At 34.6% G+C, this 22,079-nt stretch overlaps 1 protein-coding gene across 3 annotated transcripts in view; it reads right to left on the reverse strand.

The window, feature by feature from the left end:
• Nucleotides 1-1,052: 1,052 nt before the first annotated feature.
• The window catches only part of epb41b (erythrocyte membrane protein band 4.1b), a 28,679-nt gene continuing 7,652 nt past the window's right edge, over nt 1,053-22,079 (reverse strand). For 2 of the 3 annotated variants that reach the window (XM_056475649.1, XM_056475648.1), the window contains 15 exons: nt 21,611-21,742; nt 19,792-20,079; nt 19,508-19,696; nt 19,190-19,435; nt 16,601-16,846; nt 15,063-15,308; nt 11,604-11,846; nt 10,229-10,468; nt 8,524-8,757; nt 7,134-7,433; nt 6,863-7,035; nt 6,751-6,780; nt 6,604-6,666; nt 3,386-3,574; nt 1,053-1,474 (listed from right to left, as the gene is read on the reverse strand). In XM_056475649.1, the coding sequence (XP_056331624.1) occupies nt 1,418-1,474; nt 3,386-3,574; nt 6,604-6,666; nt 6,751-6,780; nt 6,863-7,035; nt 7,134-7,433; nt 8,524-8,757; nt 10,229-10,468; nt 11,604-11,846; nt 15,063-15,308; nt 16,601-16,846; nt 19,190-19,435; nt 19,508-19,696; nt 19,792-20,079; nt 21,611-21,742 (2,876 nt within the window). In that variant the 3' untranslated portion in view covers nt 1,053-1,417. The remainder of the gene's footprint in view (nt 1,475-3,385; nt 3,575-6,603; nt 6,667-6,750; nt 6,781-6,862; nt 7,036-7,133; nt 7,434-8,523; nt 8,758-10,228; nt 10,469-11,603; nt 11,847-15,062; nt 15,309-16,600; nt 16,847-19,189; nt 19,436-19,507; nt 19,697-19,791; nt 20,080-21,610; nt 21,743-22,079) is intronic. The other variant, XM_056475650.1, reaches the window with a different exon arrangement.

Consider the following 22,079-nt stretch of genomic DNA (forward strand, 5'->3'; position numbering starts at 1 on the left):
AGCGCGTGCTCTGTGTGTCATTGTGTTTGTAGTGCAGCTCTTTATAGTTCACATAAATGTCACGGGAAATATGAAAGGCGGACACCTCTGTGACAAACAGCTGATACAGTGATACTGAATGCACACAAACAGCTTCTCCTGCTCTGTCCTAACTGTTCTGCATTCAACAGGTTTCAGACTCTGAAAGATCAGCTAAGAAGACACAGAACGCAGAATGTCAGTAGCATGCGGTCAGAGTTGTGAGTAATGCTCTGTATTGATCTGTAAGTTGATTCTGAACTGCATGATTGCAACAAAACCAGTAGATACTGTTTACAGTACAGTACAGGTAGCCAGTTCACTGTTCAATAAGAGATGGAGGTTAGGTTGGTTTTCATGGTCAGACGAGACTCAAATGATGGATGATGCACTGTAATAAATGCAGGGTTCCACACAATTCATTCATGTTGTCCCAACACAACTTGATTAAGTTAACTTACAGATTTAACAAATTTATGTGGATTGAACATAAATTAATTTGTCCCAACGAAATCTCAAAAGTTGAGTTGATTCAGCTCATTTTAAATTACTTTGAACAAGCAAATACAACATTTTTGAGTGTATTTCAAAACAACAACTGCAAAGTTAAAGAGAACTGTCTTCATCACAAATATCCATCTGTTTGCCACCAAATATATATAATCCCATTAGTTCAGACTAAAATGTGTTTCAAAAGTTTTTACTTGCTACAAATTATTTGTTGTTTTATTTGTCAACAAATTCTTAAAACAAAATAAGTTATACATGAAGTGAAACTGATAAAGAATGAATTTTCAGAGATTTTATTATTAGCTATAAACCATTGTTCGATTAATCCACTCACTCATTTTCCTTCAGCTTAGTCCCTGATTTGTCAAGGGTCGGCACAGTGCAATGAACCTCCTAAAGTTATCCCAAAAAATCCTAAATATATTTCTTTATTTGATCTATTTTTAAAAACTTTTTTCAAATTCTATTTACACATAAAAATGGGAAGTGTGCCCAATACTGACCATATTTCTTCTTCAAAAAAAAAAACAAGTCAAAAAAGGTCAGTGCACATGACAGCTTTTATTTCTTTGGATTACAAGTGAATAGGTGTAAGCGGGTGAAATAAACTAAATGTAAGCCTGGCATTTGTATTTCGATTTTAACTTAAAACTCCATAATGCTTTGCATTCAGTAGACATACTATCATCCTGTAAATTACATTGATGAAACTGATAACCACTGCAGAAGATATTATTATTACTATTATTATTATTATTATTATTATTATTATTATTATGTTCTAAGAACATGCGAAGCTGTTTTTTTTCTTTACATGTTCCCATCGTTAAATGATTCGGCAGTGATTATATGCAAATGCATAAAAATTAAATGTTTAAGCAGGTTGAATTCAAGCAAATATTTGTTCTTGTGTGCGAAGCAGGATCGTTTTGCCATTCTCATCCATCTGCAAAAGAAGATTTTTACAGTAAATTAAAAAAACTTAAATACTGGAGTTAAATATGAGCAATATCACACAAGTAGCAGTGTGATATGGCTGTATATCGGCACTGGTAGGAGGCATGCTTAGTGTCCCACCAGTGGTGATAAACAGCCATATGGCACTGCTACGAGTGTGATATTGCATTTATACAACAGTTCGACGGCATAATCGTGTCTATAAAAAAGAAAGTCACACTCAGAGAGTCTAAAAACCCTTTTATAATAGGAACTACTTTCTTCCACCATTCATTCACATCTGCAGCTGACATCAGAACAGCAGAAACCATTGCCACTTCACCAACGTCACTTTAGAGCTATGAAGAGTGCATTATAGAGTTTAAATGATTCTCTAGCGTAATGTCTAAAGTGATGACAAAACAGTTAATTTTGCTGACACTTTAGATTATAAGGCTAAAAGTCATAAAATGCCATCAGTCTACAGACATTTCCCAGTATTTCTCTGTTGAAATCGGGAAATCACAATAATTAAGTCTGGAAAATGCCAAAGCAGTGCAAACATTAGCAGATTATTGTCGTGTTTGCGATAAGCAAAAATGCTAACTTTAAACACTTGCAGGCATTTCTGCTTTCTTTTTACTGGACTACTCTGCAGTAACGAAAACGGGACTCATTAGTAACAAACAGATAGCCAACCAAAAAGTAACTCAGGGTTATACAACGAGTGGCCAACACAATATACATTCCTGATATGAGTCCCATCTCACACTCAATACACTACAATTACTATGGTATAAATACAGCATTGCAACATACAAAAGAGAGAGATCGACTTAGAATGTCACTTCCTGGTTTAATAATGATTTGATCAGCTGTCATTAGAAATTACGAGTTTTTCTCCTCTAAGGGCTTATTATGTGGTCTCTTTCACCATCTTGTCAATGGACAACGTCAACCATCTTTGCTCTGCTCAATGACAGGCTAATGGATGCCTATGCACTTTATCTCAGAAATTATAAATATTAAAAAAAATAGGCACTGTCCTTATAAATAAACTGCATAGTTGCAATCCAAACAGCTACATTATAGACTAAAAAAAGCCTCAAAAGTTATCCAACAGCAGCAATATTTGTCAAACTGTAGTGAGTTTATTGATCTGCTGTCACTCTATGTGGGCGGAGTATTACAAAAGGGTGAGGAGGCTGTACGAGTTCTGATATAGCAGATATTGCATGGCTATCAGCCAATCAGATTCAAGAACCAGACAGAACTGTTGTATAAATGTATGTGTATAATGATTTACAGTATAAAAAATGCTAAAAATATTATTTTGCAGAACAAATTGGGGAAGCATATCTAACTGCGATTTACTATCATTTCCCTTAATTCATTAATTTAAAAAAATCAAATAAATAACTTGCTTTAGCACTATTTATATAATAATGTACAAACAAATGACCTGCCAATTGGCCAATAACACTGTCATACACTGTTCATCATGAACCTTTACTAAGATTTAGCTCCATTTTTACTACCCAGTCTTTGAGAATTAATCATTTTACCAAATCACATTCTCGGGTATATTTAAAATGATATGTTACTTTCCAACTGGTTGAGCAACAGTGTCATACATACTCAAGAGGTGATCTTTAAAACCATCATTTACCAATTTTTACTTGCATATAATTACTATGCAATATTTGGTCTTTGATAGTTGCAGTAAGCCATAGCAAATTCACACCTAAAACTGTTTAAAATATGACTTTTAAAAAATTTCTTTGCAAAATTTAAAATAATTGTAAGACTTTGACTTTTATAGAGCCCCTAAAAGTGTCCCCTACAGGCCTTTATAGCAATAAATCCAGTATAACTCACATTGTACTGCACAAATTTGTATGTTTGTATGTATGTTACTCACCAAGCCCATTCTGACGAGTATCTCGCCGTTGGCATGTGGAAGCTGGGGTTTGGGAGTAGGGGAGTATGAAGAGAGACGTCTGTCCCATTCAGTGGGTCCGAAATCATCTTTGACCTCCATGAAGACACGCTTAAGTTCAGTAACACTGGCATGGTGCTTCATTATTATCTCCTGGGACACATCAAGGTCCTATAGAGAACACTTATTAGTTTGACTGGCTAAACACCATTTATTATCATTGAACTAGACAAGCCATTGTAAGAAGTTTTGTTTGATAGACTTCTGAAAATGTGTGTTTATAAAAATTCTATTAACCCTTGTGTATTGTTCAAACTGACAACCCTTTCGTTATGTTCGTGACTTTATTATAACAGCGTTTTTTTGATCGCAACGCCTTGACACAATAAAATCATGCATTCTTTATTGTTGGTGGTTTTCCCTGTTGGGAGGATGTAAAATCTGTCATTTTTACTGTTGATCATCAGTTGGCACCATTAACCCAGGGTGGAAATTATACATTGGCGATTAGGGGGGGTCGACTTTTTTTTTCAGTGAGTCAAATGTATTTATTTAAATGACATCCAGTTTATTAATAAGACGGAATTGAGTTTTCAGTGTTTTGAGGGATATTTAATGCATTCTGACATACAGTAACCTCAAACTATTTATATGTTATATAACTATATGTTATTTCAAACTATGCGTCTAATATAAATATAAACACCTATTTTACAAGAAACGTGATCTGCTGATCTGCTCTAGATCTGCTGGTTTAGACTGTTGAATGATTCTTGCAAAGACACCAGTTTATTATTGTGATTATTATGCATGAACCCCTATAACTTATAATGGTATGAACCATTATAGGGGTGGTCAAACGTATATTTGTATTATATATTATTTTAATTATTAATGTTATTATTTAAGATACAGATCAGGGAAAACTATTTCTCACAATTAAAGAGCAGCCCCCCCATACATCTTGTTTTGACATCCTTCAGGGGGGATCAATCGTTAAATACGGGGGTCAATCCCCTCCCTTACCCCCCTGTAATTTGCACCCTGCCTTTAAATGGCCTGGGAAAAATGTTTCTTGCTTTTATATGGAGTTCTGTGGAGTCAAACAGCCAATTGTTGAGCGTGTGCATAAATATACTTACTATGTTCTGAGAGCTAAGGTGCTTATTTTTTTGCACTCTAAGCTAATAATCAACAGTAAAAGTGACAAACCCAGGCTCATTTTGAAAACGTACCGCTATATACTTTTCTGGAAAGCGCAAAATATGTCCCAGGAGGTACTTTTTTTGTCGTTTTTGTTCAAAAGCAATTAAGGAAAAAAAAACATCACCTGACATTCTCATCCTGTTATTTACTTGTTTATTTTATTGTTTGGCTTTTGTTTTTGTTTAACCTGTTTTCTGGAACCATTCTTCGATGGACTCGAACCTCATCATCAAGGTCAACTCCTCTCTCCTTCTCAAGTCCATCAACATACATGACAAGCTAACTGGACAAACTGGTAACAGCGGGAAAACCCTCCATATAAAGGTAAGTGGCCAGCTGGTAAGCGTGATAAGAAACGGCATCATACCGCTTTCGCTTTAAAGACGAAATGCAACCATAAGCACTTCTGGCTACATAATTCCATCTCCAGAAATGTATATAGGGCTACGTTCTCAGAATGAGGCTGTGTTGCAAATTTGACCTGTTCCCAACAGGGAAAACCACCAACAATAAAGAATGCAGGATCATATTGTGTCATGGCTATGCAATAAAAAAGTTCTGTTATAATTGTCAATGGTGCAAAAACAGCCACCAGCATAACTAAAAGATAGTCAATTTATCCAGTGTATTGAGTTTTGGAAAAATTCCAAAGCATTTTCCCAAAATATGCCAAATTAAGATTGGTAACCAAAAATTATTCCATTTGATGAAACAGAGAAAGTTGTGGCAAAATTAAGACTCAAAATCACCCCAGAGTGGATGAAAACATCCCCAACAGCACACAAGGGTTAAGAATATGATCATACACTACCTGACAAAAGTCTTGTCGCCTATCCAAGTTTTAGGAACAACCAATAATAACTTGACTTCTAGTTGATCATTTGGTGTCAGAAGTGGCTTATATGACAGGCAAAGGCCTCTAGATTATGCTTGTTTTACCAAAATAGAATATGATCATGCCTTGGTTTTTATTTATTTATTTTTTAAATAATTTTTTCAGGGTTTTTCACCTTTATTTGATAGGACAGTAGAGAGTATTGACAGGAACGCACAGGGAGCAGAGAGAGAGAAAGGATCAGCATAGGACCAATCGAACTCGGGTCGCTGTGAGCGCATGTGTCAATGTACTAACCACTACACCACTGGCGCAGACAATTTTTATTTATTTTATAAGTACAGTAAGGTCTGACTTTGCTTAGACAAATGTCTTGTCGCTCAGCAGAAATAATGAACAGTATAGAATATAAAGTCATCGTGCAGTGAAAAAAGAATATTGTGTATGTCTCCTATGAGCTTGGAGGACTGCATCCATACATCTCTGCAGTGACTCAGATATCTTATTAATAAAGTCATCTGGAATGGCAAAGAAAGTGTTCTTGCAGGACTCCCAGAGTTCATCAAGATTCTTTGGATTTATCTGCAACGCCTCCTCCATCTTACACTAGACATGCTCAATAATGTTCATGCCTGGTGACTGGGCTGGCCACTCCTGGAGCACCTTGACCTTCTTTGCTTTAGAACTTTGATGTGGAGGCTGAAGTATGAGAAGGAGCGCTATCCTGCTAAAGAATTTGCCCTCTCCTGTGGTTAGTAATGTAATGGGCAGCACAAATGTCTTGATACGTCAGGCTGTTGATGTTGCCATCCACTTGACTGATATCTGTGTGAATCTTGGGTCAATGTGGGTTCCAATAGGTCTTCTGCAGTATTTGTGATGATTGGGATGCAGTTCAACAGAAGATTCATCTGAAAAATCTACCTTCTGCCACTTTTCCAATTGATCAATTAGAAGTCAAGTTATTATTTGTTACTCTTACAACTGGAATCAATGACAAGACCTTTGTCAGGTAGTGTAATTTTCAGAAATCTACTAATACTATTTTCCCCCTGAAATATAAGTTCAGAAAAAAAGTGTATCTGTTTGATTGGTTTTGTAGGATTATCATTAAACTTGAAAATCCCCCAAAATACAAAAGTTTAGACATTTCACAAACCTCCAGCATCAGAATACTGTGACGAACATAAATGCTCTCTCCTTCAGTTCTCTTCGTCCACGTCTGTAAATATGAAATAAAAATAAGATTGTGTTTTAATATGAAGAGGATAAGGAGAAATATGATAGAAATGGATGATTAGCTCACCCTCCTCATAAGCATTGACTCAGTCTCAGCCTGTGGAGAAAGTGAAACATGATTTCAGAATATTGAAACATGAATATTTTCACATGTTGTTTTGTGTGTACGCGATTGTAACCTCAGACTCCACTGTGATGTCCAGGATGTCTTTTATCCTCTCCTTATGGGTTTTTGTAATGGACGCAGGTTGTGCGGTTGGAGTAGAAGTCAGCGGTTGTTCGACTGGGATCTGTGGGCGGAGTTTAGGCAGAGCCACTGGGGAAATAACAGGTGTTGATGGAGCACTTGGAACTACAGAAAAAGCATAGACATGTTAACAGGAGTATACATTTGTATGTAAAAATATAGATTTTAATTATCAAGCATTTCTAATCTCCCATGATACTTACTGTAATCTTTGAGGGAAATGCCCATTAGCATATACCAGTCATCCTCCACTTCTGTCCGCAGCTGCACTGCTCTTTCCTCTGACACGGCTGCTCTTTTCAGTCTTTCCTCTGCCTTTATCTGAATTCTCTTCTCTTCTTCTCGCCTCCACATCTCTTCCTCTCGTCTCCTCCTCTCTTTTTCCAGCAACCTTCTTTCTTCTTCCAGTTTCCTCTTCTCTTCCTCCAGTATCAACTTCCTTTCCTCTCGTCTGCCCTTCTGTTCCTCAGCCATCCTGTCCACTTTAAGGACATCTGCCGCAACTTTAAAAATAGAAAATGGAGAAGCTTTTAACTTAATATTTATTTAATAAACCACATGATACAGAAGTAGAAACTTTTCGATTTTTGTACATAATTGTTGTTTACTCCTTAAAAAAAAAAAAAAATTCTTGGGATTTGGGATTATGCCAATAATATGTGTTTTGAGTTCAATTGTATTCGCGTTTTCCCAGTAGGCACAGGACGTCAAGATGACATCTGATTGACGATGTACCCCAAACATCATGAGACGTTGCAGTTTGTTTTGAAATGAAAATGGGGTTGACATCAGAACCCAACATCAGGCCAACATCAATGTCCAACGTCGGACAGTCGTTGCATTTTGGTTACTCGCAACCTAAAAACAACAAAATATCAACGCCTAATGATGTTACAGCTTGATTACAGCTTGATGCCGTGTGGACATTACCAATATGATGTTTATCAGACGTTGGATTTTGGTTGCCATACCTGATGAATAAATGTCATTATTTGACGTCAATATGACGTTGGTTTAAGATGTTGGCATAATGTACCGACATAATATTAATGTCTTATGATGTTGTGTGTCTGCTGGGTTATTTTTTGAAACTACTGATATATTTCTTCAGTATTGTAAATAGGAATTTTATCATTTCGATTTTTTTCCAACAGGTCAATATGAAATGTTCTATGTTTACAGAACTTCAATATTGGGAAAATATATGCAAATATACATATATTTTACGCACACATGCATTACATTGATCAAAAGTGAGAAAAGTTGAAGTGATCAAAAGAGAAAAATATATGTATTTTTTACAAATTGTTTCTTAAACATTAAATCAGCATTTCAGAAATGTCTGTCCTCAGCACACTGAAGGAGAAGGACTTCATATGCATCCTCACTGCATTCATCTAGCCTAGTGTATCCAGTCTGTGTTGGATTACAGTGCCACATATAGATCTGGCATACATATTACACCGTTTTTTATCCAGATTTCCCATTTCCACATGGACGCAGACATATCTTGAAATACACAAAATGTTATATTCTGCACAAGGAAAAGGACACAATCGTTGCTGTGTGGATGTAACCTAAATGTGAACGTACCAGTTTCTTTAGGTAAAACATCAAAAAGAATGAACCAGTCGTCTTCGATCTGTGGCTGTGTGTGTTTCGGCACAGTAATAGATGGCTGAGCTCTTCTGGCTTCCAGCTCCTGTTTTGGCTTCTCTGGTTCTCTCAGTCTCCTCTCCTCCACCTCTTCTCTCGCTCTCATCTGCTGCTGACTCGCTCTTCTGTCCTCCTGTTCTTTAATCCTGCGCTCTTCAGATGCCACTGAAACTTTAGATCATAGACATTAGTCAGCAGTGGTCGAAAGAGTACTGAAAAATCATACTCAAGTAAAATTACCATTATTTTGCAAACTCTAGTGCAACTAGAGAAAACATCTTAAAAATACAGTGAGGAAAAAGCCGGCCTTCTAAAAGTACTCTAGATTAGTGAATATTACGATTATGACAATTATTCCACCTACAGTTAGGTCCATAAATATTGGGACATCAGCACAAATCTAACATTTTTGACTCTATAAAAATGTGAATTTGAAATGAAACGAACAAGTTGTGCTTTTTACACGCTGTAAGAATTACAGCAGTTTGCATATGTGCCTCCCACTTGTTAAGGGTCCAAAAGTAATTGGACCATTGGCTTCTAAGTTGTTTCATGGCCATTGCTTTGGACTGTTTCCCCCACAGTCCAAAGACATGGGCTATAAGTGAATTGGGTAAACAAAATTGGCCATAGTGCACTTAAAAAAATATATGTTTTTTTGCTCAATCAAACTTCTTATTTAAAATGAGCGGAAACAACTCAATTCTTGAGATTTCATTGGGACAACTTAATTTTTTATGTTCAATCCACATAAATTTGTTAAAAGTGTTAAGTTAACTTAATCAATTTGTGTGGAACCCTGCATATTTTACAGTGTGTGTGAATGCGAGTGTGTATGGGTGTTTCCCAGTACTGGGTTGCAGCTGGAAGGGCATCCGCTGCGAAAAACATATGCCGGAATAGTTAGCGGTTCATTCCGCTGTGGCGACCCCTGATAAATAGGGGACTAAGCCGAAAGAAAATGAATGAATGAATAATTGATTTATGTTGGATCAACATGAAGAAACTGCATGGGACGCAGCATTTTTTACAGTGTACACACCTATAATACGCTGACAAAAAGCAGGTTGACGCATTTACATGCAGAACAAAATTTGTGTAACCTAGGCGGCAAAAATCTAGCTATGACAATAGGTTAACACTTATGTTATGCACTTTAATACCCTGACTAACAAGCTATTAGCGTCCAGCAGTTGCCGTCGCAAACACAACACTGAGAGAATACCTGCAGTTTGTGCATGTGTTTGAAAACATAACATTCTGTAGCGCATTTAGGTATTGTTTAAGGCCATTTCACGATTTCAGTCATCCTACAGTAGGCATCCTTCATCTTCTCATCAGTGACATGCTGTCTAAACACTCTATCAGTTGTAGCGTGTAACGATTTTGCTTCTTCTTGGACAATTTTAATGCTTCCACACTGTACAGGTCAGTCTAATTAAAAATGTACTCAAATCTACTTTTTTAAACTACTCAGTAAAATACAGTTACTGAGAAAAATTAGAGTATTTCTAATTCTTTACTTCACACCACTAAGTATCTTTGTTATTACTGATTATAACATCTTTAAACTGATTATAACATCTCTAAACTGAAGCAATAGCAGAAGTGAACAGAGAATAAGACAGACAGCTGTCCTAACCTGAAGGGACGCTTCTCTTCTGATAAGACGTTTGGTCCAGAAGCTCAAACCAGTCATTATCAACCTCTCGAACCACAACAGGAATCATTTGGGGAAGAACTTCAACAGCCTTTCTGCGCTCATCAGTGCTCACTCTCCTTTCTTCAGTGATCAGCCTTTTCTCTCTACTCTGCTCCTCTACCACACGCTGAACTCTCTGGTCTTTCGATTCACGAAGCTCAAATTCTCTGCTTCTGATATCTGAAAGAAGAACAGAAACTGGTGATTTGTCTGCACTTTTGAGACTGTTATGCATTATGAGAAAAATGTGAAATTGTTCAAATGTGATATTTCCTCATAATTTCCTTCAGTTGAACACAAAACAAGATATTCTGAAGAATGTTGAGAAAAAAGGCAGCCATTGACATGTACAGTATATGTGAACAAAGAACAAAAATATTGTGGTCAATGTTTTTTTTCCCCAACATTTTTCAAGATATCTTCTTTTGTCTTTAACAGAATAAAGTAACTCAAAACAGGTTTGGAATGGAGGATAAGTAAATTACGACATTTTGTGTGTATGATAACTACCTCTTTAATTTATTAAAGAAATATTAGTCTAATTTTATTATTAGCCTTATTATAATATTAGTCTGAACTTTTGAATTGCATTCTGGGATGTGGAATTTGCTCTGCGATCTTTTGACGTTGAAGATGTAACTCAACATTTAAACAAATGGTCTTTTACTGACATTTTCAGTAGTTTAAAGTAGTTTAAAACAATAGAATGTATAAGAAATAAGAAATAAATAAAACAAATGTCAAATAAAACTCATCAAAATGCTTTTGTACAGTTTTCTGAAACAACATTTAGGCAAGTACTCAAAATGCCAATGAATATCACTTTGTTAAATGTTTTAACATCAACATTGACAGCAAACATCAACAGAAAACAGCAAATAATCTCCAAAAAACAGTAATTTTTATGACTAATTATTATTATCATGGCTATATATTTGACACAGTGCTTAAACATTGCAAACATACACTTCATGCTTTATTTCTGATATGTATTTTTACTTTCACTCACAACAATTTGAGCAAAATAAAGATTTTTCATTATCTTCTCACACTCATGTTACTAAAATGGAATTTTTCTTATTTTAGCAAAAATCACTAAAAGTTTTAATCATTATTGCTCATGCTAGTCTGTCTGTTTCTCCTTATCCTGAGGTTCATATAATCTTCGATCCGGCCTGTATCCGGACAGATTATTGTTATTGTTAGTTATTGTTTTGTACAGCTATTGTTGCATTTATTATGTCTTGAATTATTATTTATTACCCCTATTCCTATACACCTGTGATAGTGTTTAAATGCATGAGTGATGCTTTACCTGATGGAAAACTCTCCTCCTCATAAGGTTCTTTGTCAAAAAGCTGAAACCAGTCATCATCAATGTCTCTGGGCTCCACTGGAAACTGTGGGATTTGTGTGATGCTGATTCTCTTCTTCTCTGGTACTGTTATCTGTTCTCTAGTGCTCACCGTCATCACCTCAATCACTCGCTCCTCTTTTCTCACTCTGCTCTGAATCTCCTGTTCTCTGCTCTCCACAACCACCTCAACAGCAACTCGCACTGTAAACAAACACAATTTTTGATGAACATTTTAATTTGTGTGTTCATATGTGCACATATCACATGTAAAGATATATATGTGCCAACTGAGAACATCCTACAAACATACTTGCTTCCTCATTAACATGGTGTGAGACGTTAATATGTAACTTCGGTCAGATGGATCAGGGGATCAAATAATAGGCAATGTTAGTGACTGGTTTATCAATGACAATCATCTGTGCTGACAACAATCTCCACAGCCCACCGTTCTTCATCTCATTTAATCACTTAGGGCTATCTTTTAACAAAAATAGAAGTGCATTTTGATCTAAAGAGCATGACACAGATGCACGTACAGCATGTCCGAATCCACTTTTGCTATTTTAAGAATGGGAGAAACAGTCTGCGCACCCAGCACATGGTCTAAAAGGGCTGTCCTTATTTTCTTATTGAGTTATGGCTGTGTTTTGGGCGTTATGTCCATTAAACCAGTCAGAATCTCATCTTCCATTCCATTTAAGAGAGAGTTGTGGTTGCGCCATGACACATTCGCCATTTACACGGTGGACTTATGTTGGAAAATTTTAATAAAATGAAGAATGAGAACCCAGTCATACAGCATCTTCAAGAAGTCCACGAGTCTGTAAGAGCCAACTGGAGTCTCCTACAAGGTCTGCAGTCTGCAAGTTTTTTCACAAGTCTGAAAGCGAGTCTAAAATGAGTCTATATTATGTTTTTAGGAGGAGGTGAGTGGCTTAGTGGAGATGGCTAAACAAAGCATGTAAATTAAGTGTTGTTGTCAGTAGAATAAATTGCCTTTCCCCACCCCCGATCTCATTAGCATGTTAGTAGCATAAAAACAAAGCGTGCAAATTAAGTACTGGAGTCTGAACCTGTCCTGCCACTCAACCATCTTGAAAGTATCACCCAATGACAAAGAAGGTCATTGAGACCCTGCCTTTAGCATTTGCATCACTTTGGCTCAGCCCGCGCTCAGGAAAACAAAGGTTCAATGTCACTCATAGCTGGGCTGTTATAGTTTCGAATGAAGTGATATAATTAAAAACCAAAGAATATAACTTTTCAGTTATATGCAGATTATTGTTCATTTGAAACTAGATTATAAAAATGTCTATTTCCACACTTAAAAGCAAAACTACTGAACGCTTCACTAGCAAGGAAATGGATCTGCTCATGTTTTAGGTTAAACCATATGAGCAGACCATCTACAGATCAAGTCGGATTCCACCAAAGCCACCTGAAGTGATGATGGCATGGGAGGAGGTAGCATTTTTTTAATTTATAAAGATAATAATAATCTTTTACACTGTAATCTTTTCATTTTTCAAATGTAAAGATATTTGTGTGCTGCTGTGTATGCCTGTGTGTGTAATAAGCAACATACACATGTAAAATCTGTCTGCTACATGTCCTGATTCTTCCCTTTCTCTTGTATAAAATCCAGGACTTTGCCTCCACTCAATCGAGAGCTAAAAAAGGTTGAGATATGTCAATCATGATGCCTACAGCAAATACTATCCACGATCAAACTAGGAACACATCTGTCAGACGTGCAACAATCAACCATCTACTGAAGAAAAGATTCAGTGAAGGTGTGTGAGACAGTTCTGCACCAAAGATGACGTGGACCAAAGATACTGAGGAAGATTGAGGATTGAGGTAAAGATGACGTCTTGCAAAAATACATTCACAACAGGGATAATTCATAACATTAAAATATATTTTAATTCTGTCATCTACTCAACATCATCATGATATCAATGATCAGTTTTTTAACCCAATGGCAAAATGTTTTTAAGCAAAACTCAGGTCAAGGTCATTATTATTATTATTATTATTATTATTATTGTTATTATTATTATTATTATTATTCCTAATATTATTATTATTATTCCTAATATTATTATTATTATTATTATTATTATTATTACTACTATTATTATTATTATTATTACTACTATTATTATTATTATTATTATTCCTATTATTATTATTATTATTATTATTATTCCTATAATTATTATTATTATTCCTATTATTATTATTATTGTTCCTATTATTATTATTATTCCTATTATTATTATTATTATTATTCCTATTATTATTATTATTAATCCTATTATTATTATTATTATTATTATTATTCCTATTATTATTATTATTATTATTATTATTCCTATTATTATTATTACTATTCCTATTATTATTATTATTCCTATCATTATTATTATTATTATTATTATTCCTATTATTATTATTATTCCTATCATTATTATTATTATTATTATTATTCCTATTATTATTATTATTATTATTATTATTATTCCTATTATTATTATTATTATTATTATTATTATTATTATTATTATTCCTATAATTATTATTATTATTCCTATTATTATTATTATTATTCCTATTATTATTATTATTATTATTCCTATTATTATTATTATTCCTATCATCATTATTATTATTATTATTATTATTATTATTCCTATTATTATTATTATTCCTATCATTATTATTATTATTATTATTCCTATTATTATTATTCCTATTATTATTATTATTATTATTATTCCTATTATTATTATTATTCCTATCATTATTATTATTATTATTATTATTATTCCTATTATTATTATTATTATTATTATTATTATTCCTATTATTATTATTATTATTCCTATTATTATTATTATTATTCCTATTATTATTATTATTCCTATCATTATTATTATTATTATTATTATTATTATTATTCCTATTATTATTATTATTCCTATCATTATTATTATTATTATTATTATTCCTATTATTATTATTCCTATTATTATTATTATTATTATTATTATTATTATTATTATTCCTATAATTATTATTATTATTCCTATTATTATTATTATTATTATTATTCCTATTATTATTATTATTATTATTCCTATTATTATTATTATTAATCCTATTATTATTATTATTATTATTATTCCTATTATTATTATTATTATTCCTATTATTATTATTATTTTTATTATTATTATTCCTATTATTATTATTATTATTCCTATCATTATTATTATTATTATTATTCCTATTATTATTATTATTCCTATTATTATTATTATTATTATTATTCCTATCATTATTATTATTATTATTATTATTATTATTATTCCTATTTGTGGTGTGTGTAAGGCATGTATGATGCTTTACCTGATGGAAAACTCTCCTGCTCATAAGGTTCTTTGTCAAAAAGCTGAAACCAGTCATCATCAATGTCTCTGGGCTCCACTGGAAACTGTGGGATTTCTGTGATGCTGATTCTCTTCTTCTCTGGTACTGTTATCTGTTCTCTAGTGCTCACCGTCATCACCTCAATCACTCGCTCCTCTTTTCTCACTCTGCTCTGAATCTCCTGCTCTCTGCTCTCCACAAACACCTCGACAGCTGTACCTTGCACTTAAAAACAAACACAATGCGTTAAGAATATTTTGATTTGTGTACATATGCTTCTAAATTAAATGTGAAACATGACAAAGCCTTTGATTAAAATGCTCAGTTTGCATAGATGCTTTTTTTATCTTTGTTTATTTCCAATGTTTTTGCATTAATAGACTTGCAATAAATAGAGGAATTCTTCAGGTGTGGTTAAAAATGTGGGTTCTGAAGACGAGCCAAAGTCTTTTAGGTTTGAAGCGACATAAGGATAAGTAAATAATGACAGAATTTTAGTCCCAAGCCGTCTGCAAATCACCTGGGTGAAACTAAGCAAATTTGGCTCAGAACTAGGGTTCAAGGGTGCTGCTGAGAAGTGTATTCTTGACCCAAGTTAGAGAAACAAATGATAAAGAAACTGTAAGATGTTGATCTTGCTGCTATCTGAGTTACAGTATGACTCCACAGTTTAGGAATGTTGACTGTCCATACACCTTCGAACATCTTAGGTTATTCTATGATTGAGCATGAAATGTAAAGGGGGCATTAGTTTCATGATGGACAAAAAACAGCCAAGCCGTGTTTGCCAAGCCGACTAAGCAATTTCTCAATCGGGAAACAGTCTGAAGTCTTCTAATTTTACACTAGAGTGTGCCGGGGGCATCATATCTCCATGCTTTTCACCCCTGATCATCAGCCTCAATCCTATTAGGATTAGTGCTTGTAAATGAATGAAAGGAGTCCAGTGTCTGAGAACAATTTGGCAATGACCTGATGTTTGTTGATGATAGTACTATCTTTGACAATTCAGACGCAAAAGCCACTGATACATTCAATGATATCACTTATCCAACCCTGCAGTATGGCCTTAAGATCAGTTCAGATCACACTAAATTACTGACAATGGCTGGCTTGAAAATCCAACGAAGACGATTGAGATTATTGAAGAATAGACAACTCAGCCTTCTTTATAAAAAAGCACACTAATGGCATTAATAATTCATTAAAAATAAATATAATACTTTAATCTACTCAGCCAAATCATATTATTATGCACTGTATATGCAACATTTGGTTTTTATTTTAGCAAATATCTTACTGAAATGGACATTGTAGTTTGAATGGCATCTAAGCTCATGTTAGTCTGTCTGTTTCTCCTTATCCCAACATAATCAAGATTATGTGAACATAATCTTCAATCCGGCCTGTATCCGAACAGATGGTTGTTGTTGTTTTCATTATGTCTTGAATTATTATTTATTACCCCTATTCCTATACACCTGTGATAGTGTTTAAATGCATGAGTGATGCTTTACCTGATGGAAAACTCTCCTCCTCATAAGGTTCTTTGTCAAAAAGCTGAAACCAGTCGTCATCAATGTCTCTGGGCTCCACTGGAAACTGTGGGATTTGTGTGATGCTGATTCTCTTCTTCTCTGGTACTGTTATCTGTTCTCTAGTGCTCACCGTCATCACCTCAATCACTCGCTCCTCTTTTCTCACTCTGCTCTGAATCTCCTGTTCTCTGCTCTCCACAAACACTTCGACAGCTGCACCTCGCACTGTAATCAAACACAATGCGTTAAGAATATTTTGATTTGCCTTTTTATGGCATGGTATTTGACAAAAAGCATTGTTTACATCCAAATCATCTTTTAAAGTGCTCATGTTTATTCAGAAGACTGAATTAAACTGATCACTTCATATGAATTTATTTTTAGATAACTTTCATGTGTATGAGCTTTGGAAGAACAGACTTTTAATGGACACAAACAGACAAGAAATCTTTCAAATTTTATAACATTTTTCAAAAGATTTAGAACAACATGAGGGTTTGTAAATGAAAGATTTTTAATTTCTGTGGTAAAGTAACCATTTAAAGAAATGAAAAATTAATTTAGATATGACATACATTTGAAAAATGGATATATTTTGTATAGAGTGTTTCATATTGATGAAGTTTTATGATGGTAAGGGACATTACATTTCTGACTCATGCTTTAAGTATGCATGAAATCAACATTTACAATGTTTATTTTGCTAGCTCACATTACTATTCTTAAAGTGAAAGATTAATCTGTGCAAGTTAATCCACTGAAAACAATTTCACACAATGCTTTGTTAATCTTGAATTAAAGTATGTGCACTTGCTCCAGGATCTGGAGTGGAGGTACTTCTGTTAATAAAATTAAAAGTTCATAAATTTGAGGGCTTCCATAGCAACTGTATGTAAATATTCTTAACCAAACCTCTCTTACAGTTAGTTTACAAGGGAATAATGTGCAAAAGAAAGTTTCGCCCCTACTCAATCTTTCACTTTATTTAGAAGTACATCAACATACTGTCATAAAAGTCTCAGCAACTTTTGATTCGAATGGACTTTAACATGTTTAGCCAATCACAATGCACTGGGTTAGCTGGCCAATCAAAGAAATTTGGCCTTGGGGCCTTGAAGAAACTCATTCATAGTGTTTAAGATATACTGGAAATAAAACTGCTGTAATAATGCACAGTACATATTCTTGGACACCCAATAAACTAAAAAAAATGACATTTTAAAACATCAGAAAGTCTATACAAATTTTAAAGTCAAGTTCCTATCAGATTTTTCAATAATTTCCAATATACACTTGTAATAGTGTTTAAAAATCTACGCAAATGTAAATCTTTATATCTCACAGTTCTTACACTCCAAAAACTGATGATGATTCATTCTAAATAAAACAAATTCTTTCATTATAAACTCACCATCATCATCATCATCATCATTACTAAGGGATTTTTTATAGGGGTGTGAACCTACACTGGTCTCATGGTTCAGTTCGGTTCCAATTATCAGTTCAATTCGATATCTCAGTCCATCACGGTGCATTGAGGATGCTTTCCATACAATAATTTTTTTTTATTCCCAACACAAGAATTCTTGAATAACAATGTTTAAATATATTTAGATATATATTTGATTATATTATTTGTAAAGAAATGTTGGCCTTTAATATAGCTGTCAGATATATTAACTGTACCTTTAATTTGACCTGCTCAAAGAAAACTCTTTTTGAATGCTTTGAACAAAACTCAAATACAATCGCAGAAGACAACACAAGTATTAATAGCAAATAAACTAATATAAATATTATTCCCCTTGCTATTGAGCATTGTCTAGCATGTTCTCACATCCCTATGATTGGCCATTGTGTTCACACGCTTAACAGAAAGGGCTGCAATTGGCTCTAAAACTGTCAGTGCTGTTTACCAATGAGTGACGCAGACAGTGAAAAATGCACGGTAACGGTCTATATGCGTGTAATAAAGCGCACATTGCGCAGCTCATCCATGATAGACACCGTGGAAAAAAACTCGCTCTACAGACTCACTCGTATCAGGATCCACAAGTATGACTTTAATAGTGATATAGGAGAGGAAACGTTACCTTACAAACATGCTAGCAAAGATCCAAAGTGAGAGAAACAGAGAGGCAGACAGAGAGAGAGAGAGCCTTCATTTTCTCCCCAGCAGTGAACTAGTGTCTTCTGGTTCTGCTGTACTTCAGTGTCAGTGAAAGACCAAGCAAACTCACATGCAGTGAATTGTGCACAATTGTTGGCTTTTTAAGAAGTTTGAGCATTTTGATTACTCGCCCTCGTCTAGTTCGAATAGTTTTCTACTGCGACATATGAGATAATGTCACTACGTAATAACCGATGATGATCTATTAATGAACCGTTACTGAATTGTTCATGTCTGCATTGCAGTGCATCAAAGAAACAATTAATCTTGACACCCCAAATTTTTAAACCCACTATATTATGTTAGCGAAAGTGTTATTAAAGTTTCTAGTTATTTTATATAGGATTCCCATTTCTATACACCAGTGATAGTGTTTAATGAGATGCGTGGAGCTTTACCTGATGGAAAACTCTCCTCCTCATAAGGTTCTTTGTCAAAAAGCTGAAACCAGTCATCATCAATGTCTCTGGGCTCCACTGGAAACTGTGGGATTTGTGTGATGCTGATTCTCTTCTTCTCTGGTACTGTTATCTGTTCTCTAGTGCCTACTGTCATCACCTCAATCACTCGCTCCTCTTTTCTCACTCTGCTCTGAATCTCCTGCTCTCTGCTCTCCACAACCACCTCAACAGCTGAAGCTTGCACTGAAAAACACAAACACTGTGTATGATAAAAATGTTACATTTTAGTTTAGTCATGCGTGTGAGTGTGTGTACCTCTTTCTTTTGGAGTAACCTCAAAAATAATAAACCAGTCGTCCTCAACGTCTCCTGCTTGTGTTGTCCTCTTCTCCACAATGATTGGCTGTGGTCTCGTGTCTTCTGCAGTCACTTGTAGTTTCTGCTCTGTTCTCTGAATCACCTCCTCTCTGGTCTCTTCGTAGAACTCAACAGATTTGCTTTTCACTGTGGATGCAGAAACAAACACAACCCATTATGCATATACAGATCTGTGTGTTCTACATAAGTGCACAATACTGGTTGTGTGTTAGCATGTGTACCTGACGTTTTTGGGGATCCATCCAAAACAACAAACCAGTCGTCTTCTTGGTCGCTTTGAGGCTCTGTTGCTCTCTGCTCAAGGACTACAGACTGCGATCTGCCATAATTCACTGTCACTTGCTCTTGTTGTTGTTGTTCTTTCTGGATCTCCTCTGTTGTCACTCGGCTCTGAATCGTCTCCTCACTTATCTGTGTTTTTGGCTTCTCTGGTGGCACCAGCTCTATTTTTTCTACCTCTATTTTTACTTCTTTAGCCTGATCTCCTTCAGGAATAGAGCTGCTCACATCTGGTCAAAAGACAGTGATAGATGACATTTCTTGTGCAATGTACTTTAATCTTATTTATGAATGATTATAGTGATATATTAATCAAAGATCAGGAAGAAAATATGACTATCACAGATAAACAGGTGCGGTTTAAAGGGATAGTTCATCCAAAAAATTTAAATTCTGCTATTAACTACTCATCATCTGAGACCTTCGTTCATCTTCAGAACACAAGTAATATTTGTGATAAAAAAAGGGATAAAAACTGATATTTTAGATGAAATCCGAGCACTTCCTCGTCCTTCATAGATAGCAACAGTTCTGAGATGTTCAAAGTCCAGAAAAGTAACAAGAAATATTGTGAAAAGGTACCATCTGTCTTTAGTGGTATTGAAACAGTAATCATACAAAGATCCAAAAACAAACAAAAAACCTTTATCTATGTTTTCACCATCAGATTAGGGTGCTAATTTACTATGGGCAATACGACATTGTAAAATGGGTGTTATTACAGTTTTTATGGAACACAGTCGTGTTTTTTGAGTTTTGTATGATTAAAGTTGAACCAATAAAGTCACATTTACATTTTTGCCAATTTTTTTAGGTTCCTTTGTTGGACTTTTATCAACTTGTGACTATTACTGTATATGGAGGATGAGGGAGCTCTCGGATTTCATCTTAAATATCTTAATTTGCATTTCAAAGATGAACCAAGGATGTCAGGGGCTTGGAACAACATGACGGTTCACAATTTATAACAAAATACTCATTTTAGGTTAACTATAATTATTATTATAATTATGATTTTCATTAATTTTCCTTTGGCTTAGTCCCTTATTTATCAGGGGTTGCCACAGTGGAATGACCAGCCAACTATTCTGGCATATGTTTTACGCAGCGGATGTCCTTCCAGCCACAACCCAGTATTGGGAAGCACTCAAACACACTCATTCACAACGGCCTATTGTGTTTCTCCAATCCATCAATACTGCAGGTCTTGAGACTGTGGGGGAAACCGGAGCACCCGGAGGAAACCCACACGCGAACACGGGGAGAACATGCAAACTTAACACAGAAATGCCAACTGGCCCAGCCAGGACTTGAAACAGTGACCTTCTTGCTGTGAGGTGACAGTGCTAACCTCTGAGCCTCTATGCCACCTCTAATTATATTTTTAAATATAAAAAATTTTTGATGATCTTAACTCTTCTCTTTTATTCTTTCAAATTTAGAATGATTCAGCATTTTGTTTAACTGTCATAATATAAAACAAAATAAAACAATTACAATGATGATATCATTTTAGATTTAAAACAATATTACTCCACAATAAAATCACAGAGAAACAATATGGGTCAATCCCTTTTCCCCCTGCTCATGAATTCTAAAAACACAGACAAGAATCCATCCTGCTTTAAAGTGCCGGATTAATTAATAAACTTTATATTGTTTTAGAGGATGGAAAACAGCACAGTATTTGACTACAGGTCTGCACACCTGAACAATCATAAGAGAGTCATGTAATAAAACATAGAAGTGATTTATATATACCTGAAAGGAGCTGTGATATGTCTGTGGTTTGTGGATGCACATCAAACAGAATAAACCAATCATCTTCTTTCTTTATTGGTTTAGGAATATATACAATCTGTTGCAACTCTTCCCGAACTACTCCTGGTCTCTCTGAAAAAATAAATAATAAAAATTGTTAATTTATTGTCATGGTTAATCTAAGGCATTATTATTTAGGCCAGGGATGCTAAAACAGGGGCCCCCGGGCCAAAGTTGGCACACAGTGACAGTGACCTTTGATTTGGCCCGCCATCCAAGCTAAGAAGAGAGGAAGAAGCTGCAGATGAGCATGATTTAGAGGTTGTCATTTCAAACCTTTTGTTTGTTTGTTTGTTTTATTGTTAAAAGCTAACTGAAATTAAATGTTTCAATTAAATGGTGTAAATTAATCAGATTTAGCTTATGTACATACTGTCACCTGACAGATAAAGAACAAATCAAAGCAAAG

The sequence above is a fragment of the Danio aesculapii genome, chromosome 16 (assembly GCF_903798145.1).
Source record: "Danio aesculapii chromosome 16, fDanAes4.1, whole genome shotgun sequence".
Taxonomy (NCBI): Eukaryota; Metazoa; Chordata; class Actinopteri; order Cypriniformes; family Danionidae; genus Danio; species Danio aesculapii.